This window comes from Pseudophryne corroboree, chromosome 9 (genome assembly GCF_028390025.1).
Source record: "Pseudophryne corroboree isolate aPseCor3 chromosome 9, aPseCor3.hap2, whole genome shotgun sequence".
Classification (NCBI taxonomy): domain Eukaryota; kingdom Metazoa; phylum Chordata; class Amphibia; order Anura; family Myobatrachidae; genus Pseudophryne; species Pseudophryne corroboree.
In genome coordinates this window covers 84984834-85010652 of record NC_086452.1, presented here as the reverse complement: position 1 = coordinate 85010652, position 25819 = coordinate 84984834, and the positions used below count along the sequence as shown (strand labels likewise).

General features: G+C 47.9%; 1 protein-coding gene and 1 long non-coding RNA gene across 4 annotated transcripts in view; both read right to left on the bottom strand.

The window, feature by feature from the left end:
* The window catches only part of SPATA6 (spermatogenesis associated 6), a 290370-nt gene that overhangs the window by 189284 nt on the left and 75267 nt on the right, over positions 1–25819 (bottom strand). For all 3 annotated transcript variants that reach the window (XM_063939577.1, XM_063939578.1, XM_063939576.1), the window contains one exon: positions 20765–20852. In XM_063939577.1, coding sequence (XP_063795647.1) covers positions 20765–20852 — 88 coding nt within the window. The remainder of the gene's footprint in view (positions 1–20764; positions 20853–25819) is intronic.
* LOC134957580 (uncharacterized) lies at positions 3866–5001 on the bottom strand. The gene is made up of 4 exons (XR_010186674.1): positions 4534–5001; positions 4389–4452; positions 4197–4315; positions 3866–3968 (listed from the first exon to the last, which is right to left on the bottom strand). It is a non-coding gene; the product is annotated as an uncharacterized LOC134957580 (long non-coding RNA).

Sequence of the window (25819 nt, the reverse complement as noted above, 5' to 3'; positions counted from 1 at the left end):
ATGTTGATGTGAAGACAAGTCTCTTGACCAAAGTCCTTGGAAATTTCTTCCCTGTGTGACTGCTCCCCAACCTCGGAGGCTCGCGTCCGTGGTCACCAGGATCCAATCCTGAATGCCGAATCTGCGGCCCTCTAGAAGGTGAGCACTGTTTAGCCACCACAGGAGAGATATTCTGGCCCTGGGGGACAGGGTGATCCGCTGATGCAATTGCAGATGCGACCCGGACCATTTGTCCAATAGGTCCCATTGGAAGGTCCTTGCATGGAATCTGCCGTATGGAATGGCTTCGTATGTTGCCACCATCTTTCCCAGAACTTGAGTGCAATGATGCACTGACACTTGTTTTGGTTTCAACAGGTTCATGACTAGAGTCATGAGTTCCTGCGCTTTTTCCGTCGGAAGAAAAACCCTTTTCTGGTCTGTGTCCAGAATCATGCCCAAGAAGGGCAGACGAGTTGTAGGATTCAGCTGCGACTTTGGAATATTGAGAATCCAGTCGTGTCGCTGTAACACATTCAGTGAAAGTGATACGCTGTTCAGCAACTTCTCCCGTGATCTCGCTTTTATGAGGAGATCGTCCAAGTACGGGATAATTGTGACACCCTGCTTGCGCAGGAGCACCATCATTTCCGCCATTACCTTGGTGAAAATTCTCGGGGCCGTGGAAAGCCCAAACGGCAACGTCTGAAATTGGTAATGACAATCATGTACCGCAAATCTCAGGTACGCCTGATTAGGAGGATATATGGGGACATGCAGGTATGCATCCTTTATGTCCAGAGATACCAAAAAATCTCCCCCTTCTAGGCTGGCGATGACCGCCCTGAGCGATTCCATCTTGAACCGTTTTAAGTAAAGGTTCAGGGATTTTAAATTTAAAATGGGTCTGACCGAACCGTCCGGTTTCGGAACTACAAACAGAGTTGAGTAGTACCCCTGCCCTCTTTGAAGCAGGGGAACCTCTACCACCACTTGTTGAAGACACAATTTGTGAATCGCATGTAACACTATCTCCCTTTCCAGGGGTTGTTTCGGTAGGGCCGATTTGAAAAACCGGCGAGGAGGCACTTCTTCGAATTCCAGCTTGTAACCCTGGGAAACTATTTCTATTGCCCATGGATCCACCTGTGAGTGGACCCAGACGTGGCTGAACAGTCGAAGACGTGCCCCCACAGGAGCTGACTCCCTCAGGAGAGCCCCAGCGTCATGCGGTGGATTTTGCAGAGGTCGGGGAGGACTTCTGTTCCTGGGAACTAGCTGTGGTATGCAGCTTTTTCCCTCTGCCCTTACCTCTGGCAAGAAAGGACGATCCACGTGCTCTCTTGCTTTTATTGGAACGAAAGGACTGCATTTGATAATGAGGCGCTTTCTTAGATTGTGAGGGAATACATGGCAAAAAATTTGATTTACCTGCCGTAGCCGTGGAGACGAGGTCCGAGAGTCCCTCTCCAAACAATTCCTCACCCTTGTAAGGCAACAACTCCATATGTCTCTTGGAGTCTGCATCAGCAGTCCACTGTCGGGTCCATAAGACACGCCTAGCAGAAATAGACATAGCGTTTATCCTGGAACCCAGTAAACTAATGTCTCTTTGAGCATCCCTCATATACAAGACCGCATCTTTCATATGCCCCAGGGTCAATAAAATGGAATCCTTATCAAGAGTCTCAATATCCGTTGATAAGGAATCTGTCCAAGCAGCTACAGCACTACAAACCCAGGCCGACGCAATAGCCGGTCTGAGTAACGTACCAGAATGTGTGTAAATGGACTTCAGGGTAACCTCCTGCTTGCGGTCAGCAGGATCCTTGAGGGTAGCCGTATCTTGGGATGGAAGCGCTATCTTTTTTGATAAGCGCGTCAAGGCCTTGTCCACCCTAGGGGAGAATTTCCACTGTATCCTGTTCTGCGACGGGAAAGGATACGCTGTTAGGATTCTTTTGGGAATCTGCAGTTTTTTGTCTGGAGTTTCCCACGCTTTTTCACATACTTCGTTCAGCTCATGTGAGGAGGGAAAGGAGACCTCAGGTTTCTTCCCTTTATACATGTGTACCCTCGTGTCAGGGACAGGGGGTTCCTCAGTGATATGCAACACATCTTTTATTGCGATAATCATATATCGAATACCTTTTGCCACCTTTGGCTGTAACTTTGTATCATCGTAATCGACACTGGAGTCTGAATCCGTGTCGGTATCCGTGTCAACTATTTGGGATAGTGGGCACTTCTGAGCCCCCGAGGGTCCCGGCGACAAAGGGACAGGCATGGGTTGACTCCCTGACTGTGCCCCAGTTTCGGCTTTGTCTAGCCTTTTGTGCAATAAATTAACATTTGTACTTAAAACATTCCACATCTCCATCCAGTCCGGCGTCGGCACCGCCGACGGAGACCTAACATTCATAAACTCCCCCTCCTCCTTAGGTGAGCCCTCAACCTCAGACATGTCGACACACGTACCGACACCACACATACACAGGGAAGCTCTTTTCTGAAGACAGGTTCCCCACCAGGCCCTTTGGAGAGACAGAGAGTATGCCAGCACACACCCCAGCGCTATATGACCCAGGAAAAACACAGTAAATTAATGTTTACCCAGCAGCGCTGTTTTATGTATCTGCGCCAATTATGTGCCCCCCCTCTACTTTAAAACCCCCTGTTACCGTGTGTCAAGCAGGGGAGAGTCCGGGGAGCTTCCTCTCAGCGGTGCCGTGGAGAAAAAATAAGAATTTACTTACCGATAATTCTATTTCTCGTAGTCCGTAGTGGATGCTGGGGACTCCGTCAGGACCATGGGGAATAGCGGCTCCGCAGGAGACAGGGCACAAAAATAATAAGAATTTACTTACCGATAATTCTATTTCTCGTAGTCCGTAGTGGATGCTGGGGACTCCGTCAGGACCATGGGGAATAGCGGGCTCCGCAGGAGACAGGGCACATCTAAAAAGCTTTTTAGGTCACATGGTGTGTACTGGCTCCTCCCCCTATGACCCTCCTCCAAGCCTCAGTTAGGTACTGTGCCCGGACGAGCGTACACAACAAGGAAGGATCTTGAATCCCGGGTAAGACTCATACCAGCCACACCAATCACACCGTACAACTTGTGATCTGAACCCAGTTAACAGTATGATAACAAAACGAAGTAGCCTCTGAAAAAATGGCTCACAACAATAGTAATAACCCGATTTTTGTAACAATAACTATGTACAAGCATTGCAGACAATCCGCACTTGGGATGGGCGCCCAGCATCCACTACGGACTACGAGAAATAGAATTATCGGTAAGTAAATTCTTATTTTCTCTAACGTCCTAGTGGATGCTGGGGACTCCGTCAGGACCATGGGGATTATACCAAAGCTCCCAAACGGGCGGGAGAGTGCGGATGACTCTGCAGCACCGAATGAGAGAACTCCAGGTCCTCTTTAGCCAGAGTATCAAATTTGTAAAATTTTACAAACGTGTTCTCCCCTGACCACGTAGCTGCTCGGCAAAGTTATAATGCCGAGACTCCTCGGGCAGCCGCCCAGGATGAGGCCACCTTCCTTGTGGAATGGGCATCTACATATTTCGGCTGTGGCAGGCCTGCCACAGAATGTGCAAGCTGAATTGTACTACAAATCTAGCGTGCAATAGACTGCTTAGAAGCAGGAGCACCCAGCTTGTTGGGTGCATACAATATAAACAGCAAGTCAGACTTTCTGACTCCAGCCGTCCTAACTATATATATAGTCTTGGAAGATCCTGCACTCTCATCAAAAGTAATAACGACGGCGGGTGCTCCTAATGACCAGAGAGGCCACCAATATACCACAACAACCACCTAGGTGGAAGGTGCACTCACGCCCAGAAATTAGTCTCTGAAGTCACTTGTAAATTCAGTATATTTTTATTCGGGTTCACTGTTGATGCCGTATTTCATCGACGTTTCGGTCCTTATGCGGACCTTTAGCAAGATTGGCACTTAAATCACCTATACAATCAGAAACAGTTACAATTAATATGTATAAGAACCCAGATTTATTCAACACCAACACCACCAGTGCCTCCCAGGCCCTGAAGACTGTCACAAAAACCAGAAAACGTATTAAAAAGCTGTTTTTTTATATATGTAAAAAAGAGATACTTGGAAATAATCCACGTGTGATGAAAGAGACACCTCCACCATTAGGACTATCTGTTTAGATAGGCAAATGATTACCTGGACGGCAAGCCAGATCACTCAGATGTGTGGAATGGCCTTCAAAGTTGGCAACATGCCTGATCACATAATGAAGTTAAAAAGCCTATAACGTAGGGGAAGCTGCAAGGCGTAGTCACCTATTAGATAAATAACAGAGTAACTACACCATAAGAAAATACACTAACAACGTCATTTTGGAAAAGATCATACCTAGTTACATGTAGAAATAGCTCATGGCAGCTTGTGGGCTCTGTACATGTGTCAGACACTCAGTCTGTAAGGAGGCACAACAGGAAAAAATAATCACCAACCGTAATCATGTGTCAGAAGGGAGCTGCAGGAGAACCATACTCACTGCTCAAGTGTCCAGAGCCAAATGGAAGCTGCATAAAGTTCAGCCTCAGCTGAGCACTATTTAAGGATCAACCACAGGAAGTGCCAATTAAGGAGATTAGTATAAACCCAGTCTCTCATTAACTGATCACCTCTCAGATAACTAACTCAGACCAACTGGGAAAAACGTTACAGGGTTCACAGGACAGGCAGTGGCTATCGCTAACGCACGGCTACTTAAATGAGTGTATTTTAACGATTTGGAAGGGCAACTGCCGGAGACGCGTCTTTTGCGTTCCACCGACCGGAACACCATGCGTTCCATTCCGCGGAAGTGGCGCTGGCCGGAAGTCTCTGCGTTCCACTCGCGGAAAGAACCGTAATTAGGCTTATCCACTGGCTAATGTTTAAAGGAGGTGTACAACCTAGAGGGGGGTGTTCTCAGAGAATGAACACTCCCCCAGGTGGAATCATCAATGTACAGGTTCACTCATAGCTCACAGGGACTCGGAGGTATACCGGAGGTCTCCTCACGTATAATCCTGGATTAACCTATGTGTAGCCTGTCAATCACCACAGAAGAAAAAGAGTGCAAATGTAAATAATGATCCATAATATGAAATGTCAAAAATGTCAAAAATGACATAAGAGGGCACCAGATCAAATGACCACAACTCACCCTACGCATACAAACTAACATATATCTGATCAACAAAGGCAAATTGAATACTGATGTGAGTGTAATATCTTTATAGTAATACATTGGTATAATGTAGTAAAAGATTTTAAATAATAAAAGGGAATAGTGGGTGGTGTGGTCATTGAAATTGGTGGACCCTCGTGACTAGTATAGGACCTGGGAAGGCTCCGGGAAACAACAGAAAAATATATATAAAAAACATAAGCAAGGACGTATAAATAACTGTCCTTACTTTCTTAATCTATATACATAAAAAGAACATACAAAAATGAAAAAAATAAAACATAGAACATAGAACATATAAAACATATAGAACACAAATCGAAACCCAGCCTGTATGTGCTGATTGTATCACAGTGCCCTATGTCCCTGAAACATACAAAGTGTGTTCCAAGGTATCCAATCAACTATGGCAAAATAAAATTCTAAAGAAAAATATTAAGGGGGTTGGCCTCATTGAGGCCCTTTGGTGACACTGTATTGAGTTTGTGTATCCAAAAGCTTTCCTTCTGTTTAAGTAACAAGGTGCGATCGCCTCCACTAACAGGTGGCGGCACCCAGTCAATCAGCTGACACTTCAGGGCAGATACTTGATGTCTAACTGACAAAAAGTGCCGTGCTACCGGTTTGTCAGAAAAGCCCACATTGAGGGCCGTGTGTATGGATGACCGATGGTTTGCCATCCTGTCGCGAAAGGGACGCGCGGTTAGTCCGACATAACATAACCCACATGGGCACTTTAGAAGGTAGACGACATGATCCAGTCGACAGTGGAGATGATATCTGATAAAGATTTTTTTCCCTGTGTGTGGGTGATACAAAAAAGGACCAGTGATCATAGATCTGCACGTTGTGCATCCCCCGCAGGAAAAACTGCCAGGTTTGGCTTGCATAAGCTGGATTTGAGATGTGTTCTGTTCAGGGAAAATCGTGGGTCTCATTAGTAATTGCTTTAGGTTGGCCCCTCGTTTGTATGCAACCATAGGAGCAGGTGTTTTAAGAAAAGGCAAACTGTTGTCGGTGGCTATTATTGGCCAATGTTTCCGTAGGGCCTTTCTGGTTGCACTTGTGGAACCATCATACTGAGTGGAACAAATCATCCGATTGTTACGAATGGGGTTTTTAACCTGTTGTTAATGAAAAATGCTGTTCGCTTTATTGAGACAGCGAGTAAGTACACTGCTAGTGTACCCTCGCTCCAGAAAGCGAGAGGTGATCTCGTTACATTGTTGATCTTTGAGTGCTGCGTTGGAATTGATCCTCATGGCTCTGAGGTACTGGGATATGGGCAATCCTTCTTTGAGGGCTGGGGGATGATGGCTGCTAGCATGCAAGGTCAGATTGCGATCAGTGGGTTTACGGTACAACGAGGTGTCCAGTCGGTCACCATTTCTGGTGATACTGACATCCAGGAAAGTGATGTTAGTGGCCGATACTGTGTATGTGAACTTGATAGGATTATCCAAAGCATTCAATTGGTTCACCATGTCAAGAAACTCAGACTCGGTGCCCTCCCACAGCAAGAAGACGTCATCAATGTACCGTTTAAAGAAGGCAATCTTGTGCCCATACCTAGGTAACAGGTACGTATGTTCATAGTGCGCCATGAACAGATTAGCGTAGGCGGGGGCCAAATTCGACCCCATCGCGGTTCCGGCGATTTGAAGAAAATAATCATTTTTATACATAAAGTGGTTGCACGTAAGAACCAATGAGGTCAGTTCCAACACAAACTCAGTGGGGTAATCTTTGCAGGGGCTGTTGGAAAGAAATTGACGTATAACATCCAAACCTAAGTGGTGTGGTATAACGGTATAAAGGGACCCCACATCCATAGTGGCCAGAAGAGTGCCTTCACTAAGATGGGTAAATGTCCGTAGATGTGTGAGGAAATCCCCAGTGTCCTTTAAATAGCTATCAGTTTTTAATACCAAAGGCTGTAGGATACTGTCAATAAAGACAGCAATTGGCTGTAACAGAGAGCCTTCCGCGGCAATAATGGGTCTGCCGGGAGGGTGAACTAATGTCTTATGAATTTTGGGCAGAGTGTATAGGATGGGACACCTGGGTGAATTGATGGTCAAATATTTTAATGTGTCTTCACTTATGTAGCCCTGCTCAAAACCTAACTTCAGAAATTGATCGATTTTAGATTTAATTTTAGGAACCGGATTGGTGGTTAATTTCTGATAGGTCATGTCATCTGCTAATTGTCGGTTGATCTCCATGTCATAGTCAGTCCAATCTTGGACGACTATTGCTCCTCCCTTATCCGCCGGGCGGATGACTATATGGGGAGAATCCTTTAAAGTTTTTAATGCTTTCCTCTCGGCTATGGACAGGTTATCAAACATCCTTTTGGGGGGTGAGCTCTCAGAGTCTCTTTGGACTAACCGTAAATAAGTTTTGATGCTGGGATTGGAGGATGGAGGATCGAATGTCGATTTGGGTCTGAATTGAGGTATCTCTTTGTTAGTGGATTTGTTAGCAAAGAACTCCCGCAGACGGAGGGAGCGGCCAAATTTATACTGATCTATAGTTTGTTGGAATGAATTAATTCTGCATGTGGGGACGAAAGATAAACCTCGGGCAAGAAGTTTAGTTTCCGCTGGACTCAGTTCTACGCTAGATAGATTAAAGACATTGTCACCTACTGTCTCCTCCTCCCTCTTCTCTTGGTACCCCCCTCTCCTCGGGTGCGGTCTGTGCCGCTTCTGAGAACCCTGGAACGGGTAGAGGAGGCCTCTCCTCCTCGATCTAAAAAACGAGTGGAGTCGTTGTTCCCTTCGTAATAATCGGTGTCTGAGGTAGAGGCGGAGGAAACAAATTCATGGGCAAAAGGTTGGGCCCTTCGCCTAGTGTATTGTCTATTCTGACGTTCACTAGTATTGTTTCCAAGTAACCAGCGGTATACAGTATGCGTTTGGTAGTCGTTAGTTACAGTGGACAATTTTTTTCGTTTAAAAGAAATTAGATCACGTTTATAAGTGTCCACCTGTGTCTGTAGACGTTCGATCCAATTTTGGGTTTTGTCATTCTGCAGCACGGTGGTGTGAGATTTGATGGTAATATCCACTTCAGTAGATAATTTCTTTAACTCAATGCCAACTTCCTCCACTACCAGGGTCATGAGGTCAAGCGAACATTTGTTCAATACTCCACACCACCGGCTGCAGAAGACAGGGTTGTTTCTACCCAATGTTGGAACGTTAGAGATACGGAAACCCCGGGGGATTTGTTTTCTCCTGAGGTATTCCGACAAAAATTGACCATGTAAAGTCAAATCAACCTCTTTTTGTCTGTGTTTAAGCACTTTGTAAAACAAATCCACAGGGGTTTCGGCTGGTAAGGCCTCAAACTCTAATTTATCGAATAGTAATTTTTCAGTGTCCTCATCCGTAAATGAAACTATACCAGTTTCAGCTTTGGCCAGTAGGCCATCATCCAACAAATATACCCCGCTCTGAGTCATAACACTCTTTAGACTGGAAAACTCAAACAGGTATAGCAATTAGATTAATAACATACTAAACATGACAAACAAAACATGTAAGGTTCCCGGAAATAAAGGTGGTGATCGGTGAGGAAGTCCAATCCGGTATGTTGGATGGGTGTCAGGAAGTAGGAACTGCGTATAGTAGTTCGAACAAATGTAGTCTTGGAAGATCCTGCACTCTCATCAAAAGTAATAACGACGGCGGGTGCTCCTAATGACCAGAGAGGCCACCAATATACCACAACAACCACCTAGGTGGAAGGTGCACTCACGCCCAGAAATTAGTCTCTGAAGTCACTTGTAAATTCAGTATATTTTTATTCGGGTTCACTGTTGATGCCGTATTTCATCGACGTTTCGGTCCTTATGCGGACCTTTATCAAGATTGGCACTTAAATCACCTATACAATCAGAAACAGTTACAATTAATATGTATAAGAACCCAGATTTATTCAACACCAACACCACCAGTGCCTCCCAGGCCCTGAAGACTGTCACAAAAACCAGAAAACGTATTAAAAAGCTGTTTTTTTATATATGTAAAAAAGAGATACTTGGAAATAATCCACGTGTGATGAAAGAGACACCTCCACCATTAGGACTATCTGTTTAGATAGGCAAATGATTACCTGGACGGCAAGCCAGATCACTCAGATGTGTGGAATGGCCTTCAAAGTTGGCAACATGCCTGATCACATAATGAAGTTAAAAAGCCTATAACGTAGGGGAAGCTGCAATATATATATATATATTTTTAGGGCCCTGACAACGTCTAGTAACTTGGAGTCCTCCAAGTCCCCAGTAGCCGCAGGCACCACAATAGGTTGTTTCAGGTGACAACGCTGACACCCCTTTAGGAAGAAACTGGAGACGAGTCCCAGTTCTGCCCTGTTCAAATGGAAAATTCTAATATGGGCTTTTGTAAAACAAAAACCGCCCATTCTTTTTGACAATCGCCTGGCCGAGGCCAGGACTAACAACATGGTCACTTTCCATGTGAGATATTGGTCAACAGCATGGTCACTTTCCATGTGAGATATTTCAAATCCACAGATTTGAGCGGTTCAAACCAATATGATTTTAAGGAATCCCAACACTATGTTGAGATCTCACGGTGCCCCTAGAGGCACAAAAGAACTGTATATGGAATACACCCTTTACAATCTGGACTTCAGGAACTGAAGTCAATTTTTTCTGGAAGAAAATCTACAGGGCCGAAATTTAAATCTTAATGAACCCCAATTTGAGGCTCAAAACACTCCTGTTTTCAGGAAGTGCAGAATCGACCTAGTTGAATTTCCTTCGTGGAGCCTTCCTGGCCTTACCCACGCAACATATTTTCACCACATGTGGTGATGACGTTGTGCGGTCACCTCCTTCCTGGCTTTGACCAAGGTAGGTATGACCTCTTATGGAATGCCTTTTTCCCTTCAGAATCCGGTATTCAACCGCCATGCCGTCAAACGCAGCCGCGGTAATTCTTGGAAAAGACATGGTACTTGCTGAAGCAAGTCCCTTCTTAGCTCCCCAGGCCCTTAGTCCTCTGTGAGCATCTCTTGAAGCTCCGGGTACCAAGTCCCTCTTGGCCCATCCGGAGCCACTAGTATAGTTCATACTCCTCTATGTCTTATAATTCTCAATACCTTGGTTATGAGAAACAGAGGAGGGAACCCATACACTGACTGGTACACCCACGGTGTTACCAGAACATCCACAGCTATCGCCTGAAGGTCTCATGACCTGGCGGAATACCTGTCCCGTTTTTCGGGCGGGACGCTATCATGTCCACCTTTGGTCTTTGCCAACGGTCCACAATCATGCTGAAAAACTTCCCTATGAAGTTTCCACTCTCCCGGGTGGAGGTCATGCCTGCTGAGGAAGTCTGCTTCCCAGTCGTCCACTCCCGGAAAGAACACTGCTGACAGTGCTATCACATGATTTTCCGCCTAGCGAAAAATCCTTGCAGTTTTGTCACTGCCCTCCTGCTTCTTGTGCCGCCCTTTCTGTTTACGTGGGCGACTGCCGTGATGTTATCCCACTGGATCAATACCGGCTGACCTTGAAGCAGAGGTCTTGCTAAGTTTAGAGCCTTATAAATTTGCTCTAAGCTTATTTATGCAGAGAGAATTCTCCAGACTTAATCACACTTCCCTGGAAATTTTTTCCCTGTGTGACTGTTCTCCAGCCTCTCAGGCTGGCCTCCGTGGTCACCGGCATCCAATCCTGAATGCCAAATCTGCGGCCCTCTAGAAGATGAGCACTCTGTAATCACCACAGGAGAGACACCCTTGTCCTTGGATATAGGGTTATCCGCTGATGCATCTGAGGATGCGATCTGGACCATTTGTCCAGCAGATCCCACCGAAGAGTTCTTGCGGGAAATCTGCCGAATGGAATTGCTTCGTAATAAGCCACCATTTTTACCAGGACTCTTGTGCAATGATGCACTGACACTTTTCCTGGTTTTAGGAGGATCCCGATTAGCTCGGATAACTCCCTGGCTTTCTCCACTGGGAGAAACACGTTTTTCTGGACTGTGTCCAGAATCATCCCTATGAACAGTAGACGTGTCATCGGAAAAAGCTGCGATTTTGGAATATTTAGAATCCACTCGTGCTGACGTAGAACTACTTAAGATAGTGCTACTCCGACCTCCAACTGTTCTCTGGACCTTGCCCTTATCAGGAAAGCGTCCATGTTTCCTTTTAAGAAAAATCATCATTCCGGCCATTACCTTGGTAAAGACCCGGGGCGCCGTGGACAACCCAAACGGCAGCGTCTGAACGGATAGTGACAGTTCTGTACCAGGAACCTGAAGTACCCTTGGTGAGAAGGGCAAATTTGGACCTGTAGGTAAGCGTCCCTGATATCCAGTGACACCATATCGTCCCCTTCTTCCTGGTTCGCTATCACTGCTCTGAGTGACTCCATCTTGATTTGAACGCTTGTATGTAAGTGTTCAAATATTTCAGATCTCACCGAGCCGGTTGGCTTCAGTACCACAATATAGTGTGGAATACTACCCCCTTCCATGTTGTAAGAGGGGTACTTTGATTATCACCTGCTGGGAATACAGCCTGTGAATTGTGTGAGGGGGAGATGTCTCGAATTTCCAATGTACACCTGGGATACTACATGTAGGATCCCGGAGTTCCCTTGCGAGTGAGCCCCCTGCGTACTGAAACTCTTGAGATGACCCCCTACCGCACCTGAGTCCGCTTGTACGGCCCCAGCGTTATGCTGCGGACTTGGCAGAAGCTGTGAGGGGCTTCTGTTCCTGGGAATGGGCTGCTTGCTGCAGTCTTCTTCCCTTTCCTCTACCCCTGGGCAGATATGACTGGCCTTTGCCCGCCTGCCCCTATGGGGACGAAAGGACTGAGACTGAAAAGACTGTGTCCTTTTTTGCCGATATGTGATTCGGGGTAACAAAAAGTGGATTTTTCAGCTGTTGCCATGGCCACCAGGTCCGATGGACCGCCCCTTTATACGGCAATACTTCCACATGCCGTCTGGAATCTGCCTCACCTGACCACTGTCGTGTCTTCGTCTGGCAGATATGTAAATCACATTTACTCTTGATGCCAGAATGCAAATATCCCTCTGCGCATCACGCATATATAGAAATGCATCCTTAAAATGCTCTATAGTCAATAAAATCTTGTCCCTGTCAAGGGTATCAAAATTTTCAGTCAGGAAATCCGACCAAGCCCCCTCAGCGCTGCACATCCAGGCTGAGGCGATTGCTGGTCGTAGTATAACACCAGTATGTGTGTATATACTGTCATGATATTTTTCAGCTTCCTATCAGCTGGCTTCTTGAGGGCGGCCGTATCTAGAGACGGTAACGCCATGTTTTTATAAGCGTGTGAGCGCCTTATCCACCCTAAGGTGTGTTTCCCAACTCGCCCTTACTTCTGGCGGGAAAGGGTATACCGCCCATAACTTTCTATCGGAGGAACCCCACGTATCATCACACACTTCATTTAATTTATCTGATTCAGGCAAAACTACAAGTAGTTTATTCACACCCTACAAAATACCCTTATTTGTGGTACTTGTAGTATCAGAAATATGTAACAGCTCCTTCATTGCCCTTAACATGTAACTCGTGGCCCTAAAGGAAAATTACGTATGTTTCTTCACCGTCGACACTGGGGTCAGTGTCCATGTCTGTGTCTGTCGACCGACTGAGGTAAATGGGCGTTTTTACAAGCCCCTGACGGTGTCTGAGACGCCTGGACCGGTACTAATTTGTCCGCCGGCCATCTCATGTCGTCAACCGTCTTGCAGCGTGTTGACATTATCACGTAATTCCATAAGTAGACCATCCATTCCGGTGTCGACTCCCTAGAGAGTGACATCAACATTACAGGCAATTTGCTCCGCCTCCTCACCAACATTTTCCTCATACATGTCGACACACACGTACCGACATACAGCACACACACAGGGAATGCTCTGATAGAGGACAGGACCCACTAGCCCTTTGGGGAGACAGAGGGAGAGTTTGCCAGCACACACCAAAAGCGCTATAATGTATATAACAACCCTAGAAGGTGTTGTTTCTATATATGCGCTCTTAATATATCATTATATCGCCAATTTATGCCCCCCTTCTCTTTTAACCCTGTTTCTGTAGTGCAGTGCAGGGGAGAGTGGGAGCCTTCCTCACCAGCGGAGCTGATCAGGAAAATGGCGCTGAGTGCTGAGGAGAATAAGCTCCGCCCCCTTTTCGGCGGGCTTTTCCTCCCGGTTTTTTAATAACTGGCCTGGGTTAAAATACATACATATAGCCTTAATGGCTATATGTGATGTATTTATTTGCCAAATAGGTATTTATATTGCTGCCCAGGGCGCCCCCAGCAGCGCCCTGCACCCTCCGTGACCGTGTCAGTGAGCCGTGTGACAACAATGGCGCACAGCTGCAGTGCTGTGCGCTACCTCTCTGAAGACTGTGAAGTCTTCTGCCGCCTGTTTCCGGACCTCCGTTCCGCCGTCTTTCTTCAGCGTCTGTAAGGGGGATCGGCGGCGCGGCTCCGGGACGAACCCCAGGCTGACCTGTGTTCCGACTCCCTCTGGAGCTCAGTGTCCAGTAGCCTAAGACTTCAATCCTCCTGCACGCAGGTGAGTTGCCAGTCTCTCCCCTAAGTCCCTCGTTGCAGTGATCCTGTCGCCAGCAGGAATCACTGATTAGAAACCTAAAAAAAAACTTTACTAAATAGCTCCTTAAGAGAGCCATCCAGTTTGCACCCTTCTCGGACGGGCACAAAAACCTAACTGAGGCTTGGAGGAGGGTCATAGGGGGAGGAGCCAGTACACACCATGTGACCTAAAAAGCTTTTTAGATGTGCCCTGTCTCCTGCGGAGCCCGCTATTCCCCATGGTCCTGACGGAGTCCCCAGCATCCACTAGGACGTTAGAGAAAAAGCTTTAGGATTAGGTGGTGTGTACTGGCTCCTCCCCCTATGACCCTCCTCCAAGCCTCAGTTAGGATACTGTGCCCGGACGAGCGTACACAATAAGGAAGGATATTGAACCCCGGGTAAGACTCATACCAGCCACACCAATCACACCGTATAACTTGTGATCTGAACCCAGTTAACAGTATGACAAACGTAGGAGCCTCTGAACAGACGGCTCACAACAAATAACAACCCGATTTTTTTGTAACAATAACTATGTACAAGTATTGCAGACAATCCGCACTTGGGATGGGCGCCCAGCATCCACTACGGACTACGAGAAATAGAATTATCGGTAAGTAAATTCTTATTTTCTCTAACGTCCTAAGTGGATGCTGGGGACTCCGTCAGGACCATGGGTATTATACCAAAGCTCCCAAACGGGCGGGAGAGTGCGGATGACTCTGCAGCACCGAATGAGAGAACTCAAGGTCCTCCTCAGCCAGGATATCAAATTTGTAGAATTTTGCAAACGTGTTTGCCCCTGACCAAGTAGCAGCTCGGCAGAGTTGTAATGCCGAGACTCCCCGGGCAGCCGCCCAGGATGAGCCCACTTTCCTTGTGGAATGGGCCTTGACAGATTTAGGTTGTGGCAAGCCTGCCACAGAATGTGCAAGTTGAATTGTGCTACAAATCCAACGAGCAATCGTCTGCTTAGAAGCAGGAGCACCCATCTTGTTGGGTGCATACAATATAAGCAGTGAGTCAGACTTTCTGACTCCCGCCGTTCTTGAAATATATATTTTCAATGCCCGGACCACGTCCAACAACTTGTTAGTAGCCGCAGGCACCACAATAGGCTGGTTCAGGTGAAACGCTGACACCACCTTAGGCAGAAAATGAGGACGCGTCCGCAGTTCTGCCCTGTCCGTATGGAAAATCAGATATGGGCTCTTATATGATAAAGCCGCCAATTCTGATACTCTCCTGGCTGAAGCCAGGGCCAGTAGCATGGTTACTTTCCATGTAAGATACTTCAGCTCCACCGATTTGAGCGGCTCAAACCAATGGGATTTGAGAAAATCCAAGACTACATTAAGATCCCACGGTGCCACTGGGGGCACAACCGGGGGCTGTATATGTAGTACTCCTTTTACAAAAGTCTGGACTTCAGGAACTGAAGCCAATTCTTTCTGGAAGAAAATCGACAGGGCCGAAATTTGAACCTTAATGGACCCCAATTTGAGGCCCATAGACAATCCTGTTTGCAGGAAATGTAGGAATCGACCCAGTTGAAATTCCTCCGTGGGGGCCTTCCTGGCCTCACACCACGCAACATATTTTCTCCAAATGCGGTGATAATGTTGTGCAGTCACCTCCTTCCTGGCTTTTACCAGTGTAGGAATGACCTCTTCCGGAATGCCTTTTTCCTTTAGAATTCGGCGTTCAACCGCCATGCCGTCAAACGCAGCCGCGGTAAGTCTTGGAATAGACACGGTCCCTGCTGAAGCAGGTCCCGTCTTAGAGGTAGAGGCCACGGATCCTCCGTGAGCATCTCTTGAAGTTCCGGGTACCAAGTTCTTCTTGGCCAATCCGGAGCCACTAGTATCGTTCTTACTCCCTTTTGCCGTATAATTCTCAGTACTTTTGGTATGAGAGGCAGAGGAGGGAACACATACACTGACTGGAACACCCACGGTGTTACCAGAGCGTCCACAGCTATTGCCTGAGGATCTCTTGACCTGGCGCAATACCTGTCCAGTTTTTTGTTGAGGCGGGACGCCATCATATCCACCATTGGTTTTTCCCAACGGTTCACAATCATGTGGAAGACTTCTGGATGAAGTCCCCACTCTCCCGGGTGTAGATCGTGTCTGCTGAGGAAGTCTGCTTCCCAGTTGTCCACTCCCGGAATGAATACTGCTGACAGTGCTATCACATGATCTTCCGCCCAGCGAAGAATCCTTGCAGCTTCTGCCATTGCTGTCCTGCTTCTTGTGCCGCCCTGTCTGTTTACGTGGGCGACTGCCGTGATGTTGTCCGACTGGATCAACACCGGCTGACCCTGAAGCAGGGGTTTTGCCAGACTTAGAGCATTGTAAATCGCTCTTAGCTCCAGTATATTTATGTGAAGAGACATCTCCAGGCTTGACCATACTCCCTGGAAGTTTCTTCCTTGTGTGACCGCTCCCCAGCCTCTCAGACTGGCATCCGTGGTCACCAGGACCCAGTCCTGTATGCCGAATCTGCGGCCCTCTAACAGATGAGCACTCTGCAACCACCACAGAAGAGACACCCTTGTCCGTGGCGATAAGGTTATCCGCTGATGCATCTGCAGATGCGATCCGGACCATTTGTCCAGCAGATCCCACTGAAAAGTTCGTGCATGGAATCTGCCGAATGGAATCGCTTCGTAAGAAGCCACCATCTTTCCCAGGACTCTTGTGCATTGATGCACAGACACTGTCCCTGGTTTTAGGAGGTTCCTGACAAGTTCGGATAACTCCCTGGCTTTCTCCTCCGGAAGAAACACCTTTTTCTGAACCGTGTCCAGAATCATTCCCAGGAACAGCAGACGTGTTGTCGGGGTCAACTGAGATTTTGGAAAATTCAGAATCCACCCGTGTTGTTGCAGCACTACTTGGGTTAGTGCTACTCCGTCCTCCAGCTGTTCTCTGGACCTTGCCCTTATCAGGAGATCGTCCAAGTAAGGGATAATTAATACGCCTCTTCTTCGCAGAAGAATCATCATTTCGGCCATTACCTTGGTAAAGACCCGAGGTGCCGTGGACAATCCAAACGGCAGCGTCTGAAACTGATAATGACAGTTTTGCACCACGAACCTGAGGTACCCTTGATGTGAAGGGCAAATTGGGACATGCAGGTAAGCATCCTTTATGTCCAGGGACACCATAAAGTCCCCTTCTTCCAGATTCGCTATCACTGCTCTGAGTGACTCCATCTTGAACTTGAATTTTTGTATGTACAGGTTCAAAGATTTCAGATTTAGAATAGGTCTTACCGAGCCGTCCGGCTTCGGTACCACAAATAGCGTGGAGTAATACCCCTTTCCCTGTTGTAGGAGGGGTACCTTGACTATCACCTGCTGAGAAAACAGCTTGTGAATGGCTTCCAATACCGTCGCCCTGTCTGAGGGAGACGTTGGCAAAGCAGACTTTAGGAACCGGCGAGGGGGAGACTTCTCGAATTCCAACCTGTAACCCTGAGATACTACCTGCAGAATCCAGGGGTCCACCTGTGAGCAAGCCCACTGTGCGCTGAAATTCTTGAGTCGACCCCCCACCGTTCCTGAGTCCGCTTGTAAGGCCCCAGCGTCATGCTGAGGGCTTTGCAGAACCCTGGGAGGGCTTCTGTTCCTGGGCAGGGGCTGCTTGCTGCCCTCTCTTACCCCTTCCTCTGCCCCGAGGCAGATATGACTGTCCTTTTGTCCACTTGTCCTTATAGGAACGAAAGGACTGCGGCTGAAAAGACGTGTCTTTTTCTGTTGGGAGGGGGTCTGAGGTAAAAAAGTGGATTTTCCGGCAGTTGCCGTGGCCACCAGATCCGATAGACCGACGCCAAATAATTCCTCCCCTTTATACGGCAATACTTCCATATGTCGTTTGGAATCCGCATCACCTGACCACTGTCGCGTCCATAAACTCCTTCTGGCAGATATGGACATCGCATTTACTCTCGATGCCAGAGTGCAAATATCTCTCTGCGCATCTCGCATATAAAGGAAAGCATCCTTTAATTGCTCTATAGTCAATAAAATACTGTCCCTATCCAGGGTATCAATATTTTCAGTCAGGGAATCCAACCAGACGACCCCAGCACTGCACATCCAGGCTGAGGCGATGGCCGGTCGCAGTATAACACCAGTATGTGTGTATATACTTTTTAGGGTAGTTTCCAGTCTCCTATCCGCTGGATCCTTGAGGGCGGCCGTATCAGGAGACGGTAACGCCACTTGTTTTGATAAGCGTGTGAGCGTCTTATCCACCCTAGGGGGTGTTTCCCAGCGCGCCCTAACCTCTGGCGGGAAAGGGTATAATGCTAATAACTTTTTTGAAATTAGCATTTTTCTATCTGGGTTAACCCACGCTTCATCACATACATCATTTAATTCCTCTGATTCAGAAAAAACTACAGGTAGTTTTTTCACCCCCCACATAATACCCCTTTTTGTGGTACTTGCAGTATCAGAGATATGCAAAGCCTCCTTCATTGCCGTGATCATATAACGTGTGGCCCTACTTGAAAATATGTTTGTTTCATCACCGTCGACACTAGATTCAGTGTCTGTGTCTGGGTCTGTGTCGATCGACTGAGGTAAAGGGCGCTTTACAGCCCCTGACGGTGTCTGAGACGCCTGGGCAGGTACTAACTGGTTTGCCGGCCGTCTCATGTCGTCAACTGATTTTTGTAATGTGCTGACATTATCACGTAATTCCATAAACAAAGCCATCCATTCCGGTGTCGACTCCCTGGGGGGTGACATCACCATTATCGGCAATTGCTCTGCCTCCACGCCAACATCGTCCTCATACATGTCGACACACACGTACCGACACACAGCAGACACACAGGGAATGCTCTTATCGAAGACAGGACCCCACTAGCCCTTTGGGGAGACAGAGGGAGAGTTTGCCAGCACACACCCGAGCGCTATAATATATATGGGAACAACCTTATATAAGTGTTGTTCCTTATAGCAGCTTAAATATATCCAATATATCGCCAAAAAATGCCCCCCCTCTCTGTTTTACCCTGTTTCTGTAGTGCAGTGCAGGGGAGAGTCCTGGGAGCCTTCCTCACAGCGGAGCTGAGCAGGAAAATGGCGCTGTGTGCTGAGGAGAATAAGCCCCGCCCCCTATTTCGGCGGGCTTTCCTCCCGTAGATTTAGATAACTGGCATGGGTTAAATACATACATATAGCCTTAATGGCTATATGTGATGTATTCTTTTGCCTTAAGGTATTAAAATATTGCTGCCCAGGGCGCCCCCAGCAGCGCCCTGCACCCTCCGTGACCGCTTGGTGTGAAGTGTGTGACAACAATGGCGCACAGCTGCAGTGCTGTGCGCTACCTTCATGAAGACTGAAGAGCCTTCTGCCGCCTGTTTCCGGACCTTCAATCTTCAGCATCTGTAAGGGGGGTCGGCGGCGCGGCTCCGGGACGAACCCCAGGGTGAGACCTGTGTTCCGACTCCCTCTGGAGCTAATGGTGTCCAGTAGCCTAAGAATCCAATCCATCCTGCACGCAGGTGAGTTGAAATTTTCTCCCCTAAGTCCCTCGATGCAGTGAGCCTGTTGCCAGCAGGACTCACTGAAAATAAAAAACCTAAAAAACTTTTTCTAAGCAGCTCTTTAAGAGAGCCACCTAGATTGCACCCTGCTCGGACGGGCACAAAAACCTAACTGAGGCTTGGAGGAGGGTCATAGGGGGAGGAGCCAGTACACACCACCTAATCCTAAAGCTTTATTTTTGTGCCCTGTCTCCTGCGGAGCCGCTATTCCCCATGGTCCTGACGGAGTCCCCAGCATCCACTTAGGACGTTAGAGAAAATGGCGCTGGTGAGTGCTGAGGGAGAAGCCCCGCCCCCTCGGCGGCGGGCTTCTGTCCCGCTCAATTGTTTTAATACATGGCGGGGGCTCTTTGTATACATGTACAGTGCCCAGCTGTACATGTATATATATCTGTGCCATAAGAGAGGTTCATATTGCTGCCCAGGGCGCCCCCCCCCCAGCGCCCTGCACCCTTACAGTGACCGGAGTGTGTGAGGTGAAGGGGAGCAATGGCGCACAGCTGCAGTGCTGTACGTTACCTCAGTGAAGATTCAAGCGTCTTCTGCCGCCTCAGATGGGTCTTTTCCTCACATTCTCACCCGGCTTCTTTCTTCCGGCTCTGCGAGGAGGACGGCGGCGCGGCTCTGGGACGGACGGCGAGAGTGAGACCTGCGTACCGATCCCTCTGGAGCTAATGGTGTCCAGTAGCCTAAGAAACAGAGCCCTGAACTCAGAGCAGTGGGTCTGTTTCTCTCTCCTCAGTCCCTCGATGCAGGGAGTCTGTTGCCAGCAGGCTCCCTGAAAATAAAAAACCTAACAAAAATGCTTTCTTACAGGAAACTCAGGAGAGCTCCTGAAATGCACCCAGTCTCCACTGGGCACAGTATCAAACTGAGGTCTGGAGGAGGGGCATAGAGGGAGGAGCCAGTGCACACCCAGAGTCAAAGTCTTTCTTAAAGTGCCCATGTCTCTTGCGGAGCCCGTCTATCCCCATGGTCCTTACGGAGTCCCAGCATCCTCTAGGAGGTTAGAGAAAATCCAGGTGTCTGGCGCGCGGGGGGCCCCCTGGCAGGTCCAGTGCATAGACAGGGGGGCCCGCAACGGGTCCGGCGCAACAGTGGCGGGTCCTGGCAGTAGTGACGGTAAGGGAATGGCTGCAAAGCACTCCCCCACCTGTCTGTGATTGGCTGCTGACTCCAGTAACATCACAACGCCACTACAGGGCCGAAATATTCCTGTTTTCCGAATATTTCGGTTAACGGTTGTCCGAATAACGGATACCCGACCTCTACTTTAATCTTGGTATGACAATGACTGAGTCTATATACAAAACCTTTTTTATGTATACAAAAATATATTTCTTACCATCATGCAGTTGGGAACAATCTTCTGACTTGGAACTTCTAGCAGAACATGACATCATGGTAGTGCCAGGTGACTGACTCATTTCCATCTGAAAGAAAAGAGGTGTCCTGAACAATTAGCACTACATTATTAGAGGAAGGCAAAATTATTTACAATTAGATGTTAGTCAGTCAAAAGAAGGAATCATCAGGGTGTTTTTAGCAGTCAGAGAAAATATTTGTCCTGAAAATAAATAACTAAAAAAGTTAGGTGCCAGAAATCAATTTTAGACAAACTGGCCCAATGGCTATTGGGTATGTCCAGCCCTGCATTAGATGTATGCAGTTTTCGCTATATTACACTGCATACATATGCAGCGGAACCAGATCAGAAGAACCGTGCCTGAGAACTTAGGTCAGGTACATATCAGGACCACCAGCAATCGTGCTGATGGTCGGGAAGATTTCCCTTTGCCTAGCAACATCACAGATTGCCGGCACACAACTCGATTTTATGAACGTCGGAATAATCTCTTGGTCCGGACTTCATTAATATGCACAACCGCACACACGATATTGGGGGTCATTCCGAGTTGTTCGCTTGTTATTTCTTTCTCGCAACGGAGCGATTAGTCGCTAATGCGCATGCGCAATGTCCGCAGTGCGACTGCGCCAAGTAAATTTGCTATGCAGTTAGGAATTTTACTCACGGCATTACGAGGTTTTTTCTTCGTTCTGGTGTTCGTAATGTGATTGACAGGAAGTGGGTGTTTCTGGGCGGAAACAGGCCGTTTTATGGGTGTGTGTGAAAAAACGCTACCGTTTCAGGGAAAAACGCGGGAGTGGCTGGAGAAACGGAGGAGTGTCTGGGCGAACGCTGGGTGTGTTTGTGACGTCAAACCAGGAACGACAAGCACTGAACTGATCGCACTAGCAGAGTAAGTCTCGAGCTACTCAGAAACTGCACAGAGAAGTTTTTTCGCAATATTGCGAATCTTTCGTTCGCAATTTTGATAAGCTAAGATTCACTCCCAGTAGGCGGAGGGTTAGCGTGTGCAATGCTGCTAAAAGCAGCTTGCGAGCGAACAACTCGGAATGAGGGCCATTGGCCCTCATTCCGAGTCGTTCGCTCTGTATTTTTCATCGCATCGCAGTGAAATTCCGCTTAGTACGCATGCGCAATAATCGCACTGCGACTGCGCCAAGTAATTTTACAATGGAGATAGTATTTTTACTCACGGCTTTTTCATCGCTCCGGCGATCGTAATGTGATTGACAGGAAATGGGTGTTACTGGGCGGAAACAGGCCGTTTTATGGGCGTGCGGGAAAAAACGCTACCGTTTCCGGAAAAAACGCAGGAGTGGCCGGGGAAACGGGGGAGTGTCTGGGCGAACGCTGGGTGTGTTTGTGACGTCAAAACAGGAACGACAAGCACTGAACTGATCGCAGATGCCGAGTAAGTCTGAAGCTACTCTGAAACTGCTAAGTAGTTTGTAATCGCAATATTGCGAATACATCGGTCGCAATTTTAAGAAGCCAAGATACACTCCCAGTAGGCGGCGGCTTAGCGTGTGTAACTCTGCTAAAATCGCCTTGCGACCGATCAACTCGGAATGAGGGCCATTGTTTGATTGACCTGCAGCACGGTCAATCAAATAATTTCGTATATCATCACCGGGAGTGCACAATTGTGGGTACACACTAGACGATTTGTCTTTCGAATACGACAAATCGTCCTAGTGTGTACACAGCCCAAGGGGCTGCGGTGACCGGTTTTGTGTCTTTGCAGTAATCCTATCTGCGACTCTATACTAATGCTATCAGCCCTTCCCCTGGTATGCAAGAGTACGTCTGAAGGGGAAACGATTGAGACGCCCACTTTACAAATCTTCAGACGCTACCGCTTAGTGCGTTTTTAGACGCAATAATCTTCTGCAACATCGAAACTCGCCCTAGGCCCATGCTACAGTAGCTACAGATTCTGCTTCAGAGTATAGTATCCAATAGCAGTTTCTGAGTATGCAACCAGTTCAGCAACATGCCCGACACTCCCGTACCACGCCAATGAAATGGACACTCTTTATATGTCTGAATAGCCCCCTCCCAGACACCCCAGGAATGTACAACACATTCCAAACATACTCGCGCATCTGTGCTCACACACCATGGGATGCATGTGCTTTAGGAGTTTTGGAATTCTTGCGCACGTGCGGTAGCTACGCATCGCTCAACTCCGTGACTCAGAATCAGGCACGTGGCGAACTATTCTAAACTCCAAAACTTCTGTTAAAAACCCATTCAGAAAAAATAAGAATTTACTCACCGGTAATTCTATTTCTCGTAGTCCGTAGTGGATGCTGGGAACTCCGTAAGGACCATGGGGAATAGCGGGCTCCGAAGGAGGCTGGGCACTCTAGAAAGATCTTAGACTACCTGGTGTGCACTGGCTCCTCCCACCATGACCCTCCTCCAAGCCTCAGTTAGGATACTGTGCCCGGACGAGCGTACACAATAAGGAAGGATTTTGAATCCCGGGTAAGACTCATACCAGCCACACCAATCACACTGTACAACTCGTGATATGAAACACAGTTAACAGTATGAAACAATAGAGCCTCTCAACAGATGGCTCAACAATAACCCGATTTAGTTAACAATAACTATGTACAAGTATTGCAGATAAACCGCACTTGGGATGGGCGCCCAGCATCCACTACGGACTACGAGAAATAGAATTACCGGTGAGTAAATTCTTATTTTCTCTGACGTCCTAGTGGATGCTGGGAACTCCGTAAAGACCATGGGGATTATACCAAAGCTCCCAAACGGGCGGGAGAGTGCGGATGACTCTGCAGCACCGAATGAGAGAACTCCAGGTCCTCCTCAGCCAGGGTATCAAATTTTTATAATTTTGCAAACGTGTTTGCCCCTGACCAAGTAGCAGCTCGGCAAAGTTGTAAAGCCGAGACCCCTCGGGCAGCCGCCCAAGATGAGCCCACCTTCCTTGTGGAATGGGCATTGACAGATTTTTGGCTGTGGCAGGCCTGCCACAGAATGTGCAAGCTGAATTGTACTACAAATCCAACGAGCAATAGTCTGCGTAGAAGCAGGAGCACCCAGCTTGTTGGGTGCATATAGGATAAACAGCGAGTCAGATTTTCTGACTCCAGCCGTTCTGGAAACATATATTTTCAGGGCCCTGACCACGTCTAACAACTTGGAGTCCTCCAAGTCCCTAGTAGCCGTAGGCACCACCATAGGCTGGTTCAGGTGAAACGCTGACACCACCTTAGGGAGAACTGGGGACGAGTCCTCAATTCTGCCCTATCCATATGGAAAATCAGATAAGGGCTTTTACATGATAAAGCCGCCAATTCTGATACTTGCCTGGCCGAAGCCAAGGCCAATAACATGACCACCTTCCACGTGAGATATTTCAGATCCACGGTTTTTAGTGGCTCAAACCAATGTGACTTTAAGAAACTCAACACCACGTTGAGATCCCAAGGTGCCACAGGAGGCACAAACGGGGGCTGACTATGCAGCACTCCTTTTATAAATGTCTGAACTTCAGGTACTGAAGCTAGTTCTTTTTGAAAGAAAATCGACAGAGCCGAGATCTGTACCTTAATGGAAACCAATCTAAGGCCCATAGTCACTCCTGCTTGCAGGAAATGCAGAAATCGACCTAGTTGAAATTCCTCTGTTGGGGCCCTTTCGGCCTCACACCATGCAACATATTTTCGCCATATGCGGTGATAATGAGTTGCTGTAACCTCCTTCCTGGCTTTAGTAAGCGTAGGAATGACTTCCTCCGGAATGCCCTTTTCCTTCAGGATCCGGCGTTCAACCGCCATGCCGTCAAACGCAGCCGCGGTAAGTCTTGGAACAGACAGGGCCCCTGCTGCCGCAGGTCCTGTCTGAGTGGCAGAGGCCATGGGTCCTCTGATATAAATTCTTGAAGTTCAGGGTACCAAGCTCTTCTTGGCCATCCACGAGTATCGTTCTTACTCCTCGCCTTCTTATTATTCTCAGTACCTTTGGTATGAGAGGCAGAGGGGAGAACACATAAACCGACTGGTACACCCACGGTGTTACCAGAGCGTCCATAGCTATCGCCTGAGGGTCCCTTGACCTGGTACAATATCTTTTATAGCTTTTTGTTGAGGCGGGACGCCATCATGTCCACCTGTGGCCTTTCCCAATGGTGTACAATCCTATTGGAAGACTTCTGGAGGAAGTCCCCATTCTCCCGGGTGGAGGTCGTGTCTGTTGAGAAGATCTGCTTCCCAGTTGTCCACTCCGGGAATGAACACTGCTGACAGTGCTAACACATGATTTTCCGCCTATCGGAGAATCCTTGTGGCTTCTGCCATCGCCATCCTGCTTCTTGTGCCGCCCTGTTGGTTTACATGGGCGACTGCCGTGATGTTGTCTGATTGGATCAGTACCGGCTGGTTTTGAAGCAGAGGCCTTGCCGGCCTCAGGGCATTGTAAATGGCCCTCAGGTCCAGAATATTTATGTGTAGGGAAATAACCTGACTTGACCAAAGTCCCTGGAAGTTTTTTCCCTGTGTGACTGCCCCCCAGCCTCAAAGGCTGGAATCCATGGTCACTAGGACCTAGTCCTGTATGCCGAACCTGCGGCCCTCTTGAAGATGGGCACTCTGCAGCCACCACAGTAGAGATACCCTGGTCCTTGGAGACAGGGTTATCAGCCTATGCATCGGAAGATGCGATCCGGACCACTTGTCCAACAGGTCCCTCTGAAAAGTTCTTGTATGGAACCTGCCTAATGGGATTGCTTCGTAGGAAGCTACCATTTTTCCCAGGACTCGCGTGCAATGATGCACCGCTACCTATTTTGGCTTCAGGAGGTCTCTGACTAGAGATGACAACTCCTTGGCTTTCTCCTCCGGGAGAAACACTATTTCTGGTTTATGTCCAGAACCATCCCCAGGAACAGTAGACGTGTCATAGGAACCAGCTGTGACTTTGGACTGTTTAGAATCCAACCATGCTGTTGTAGCACTTTCCAAAATAGTGCTACCCCGACTACCAACTGCTCCTTGGACC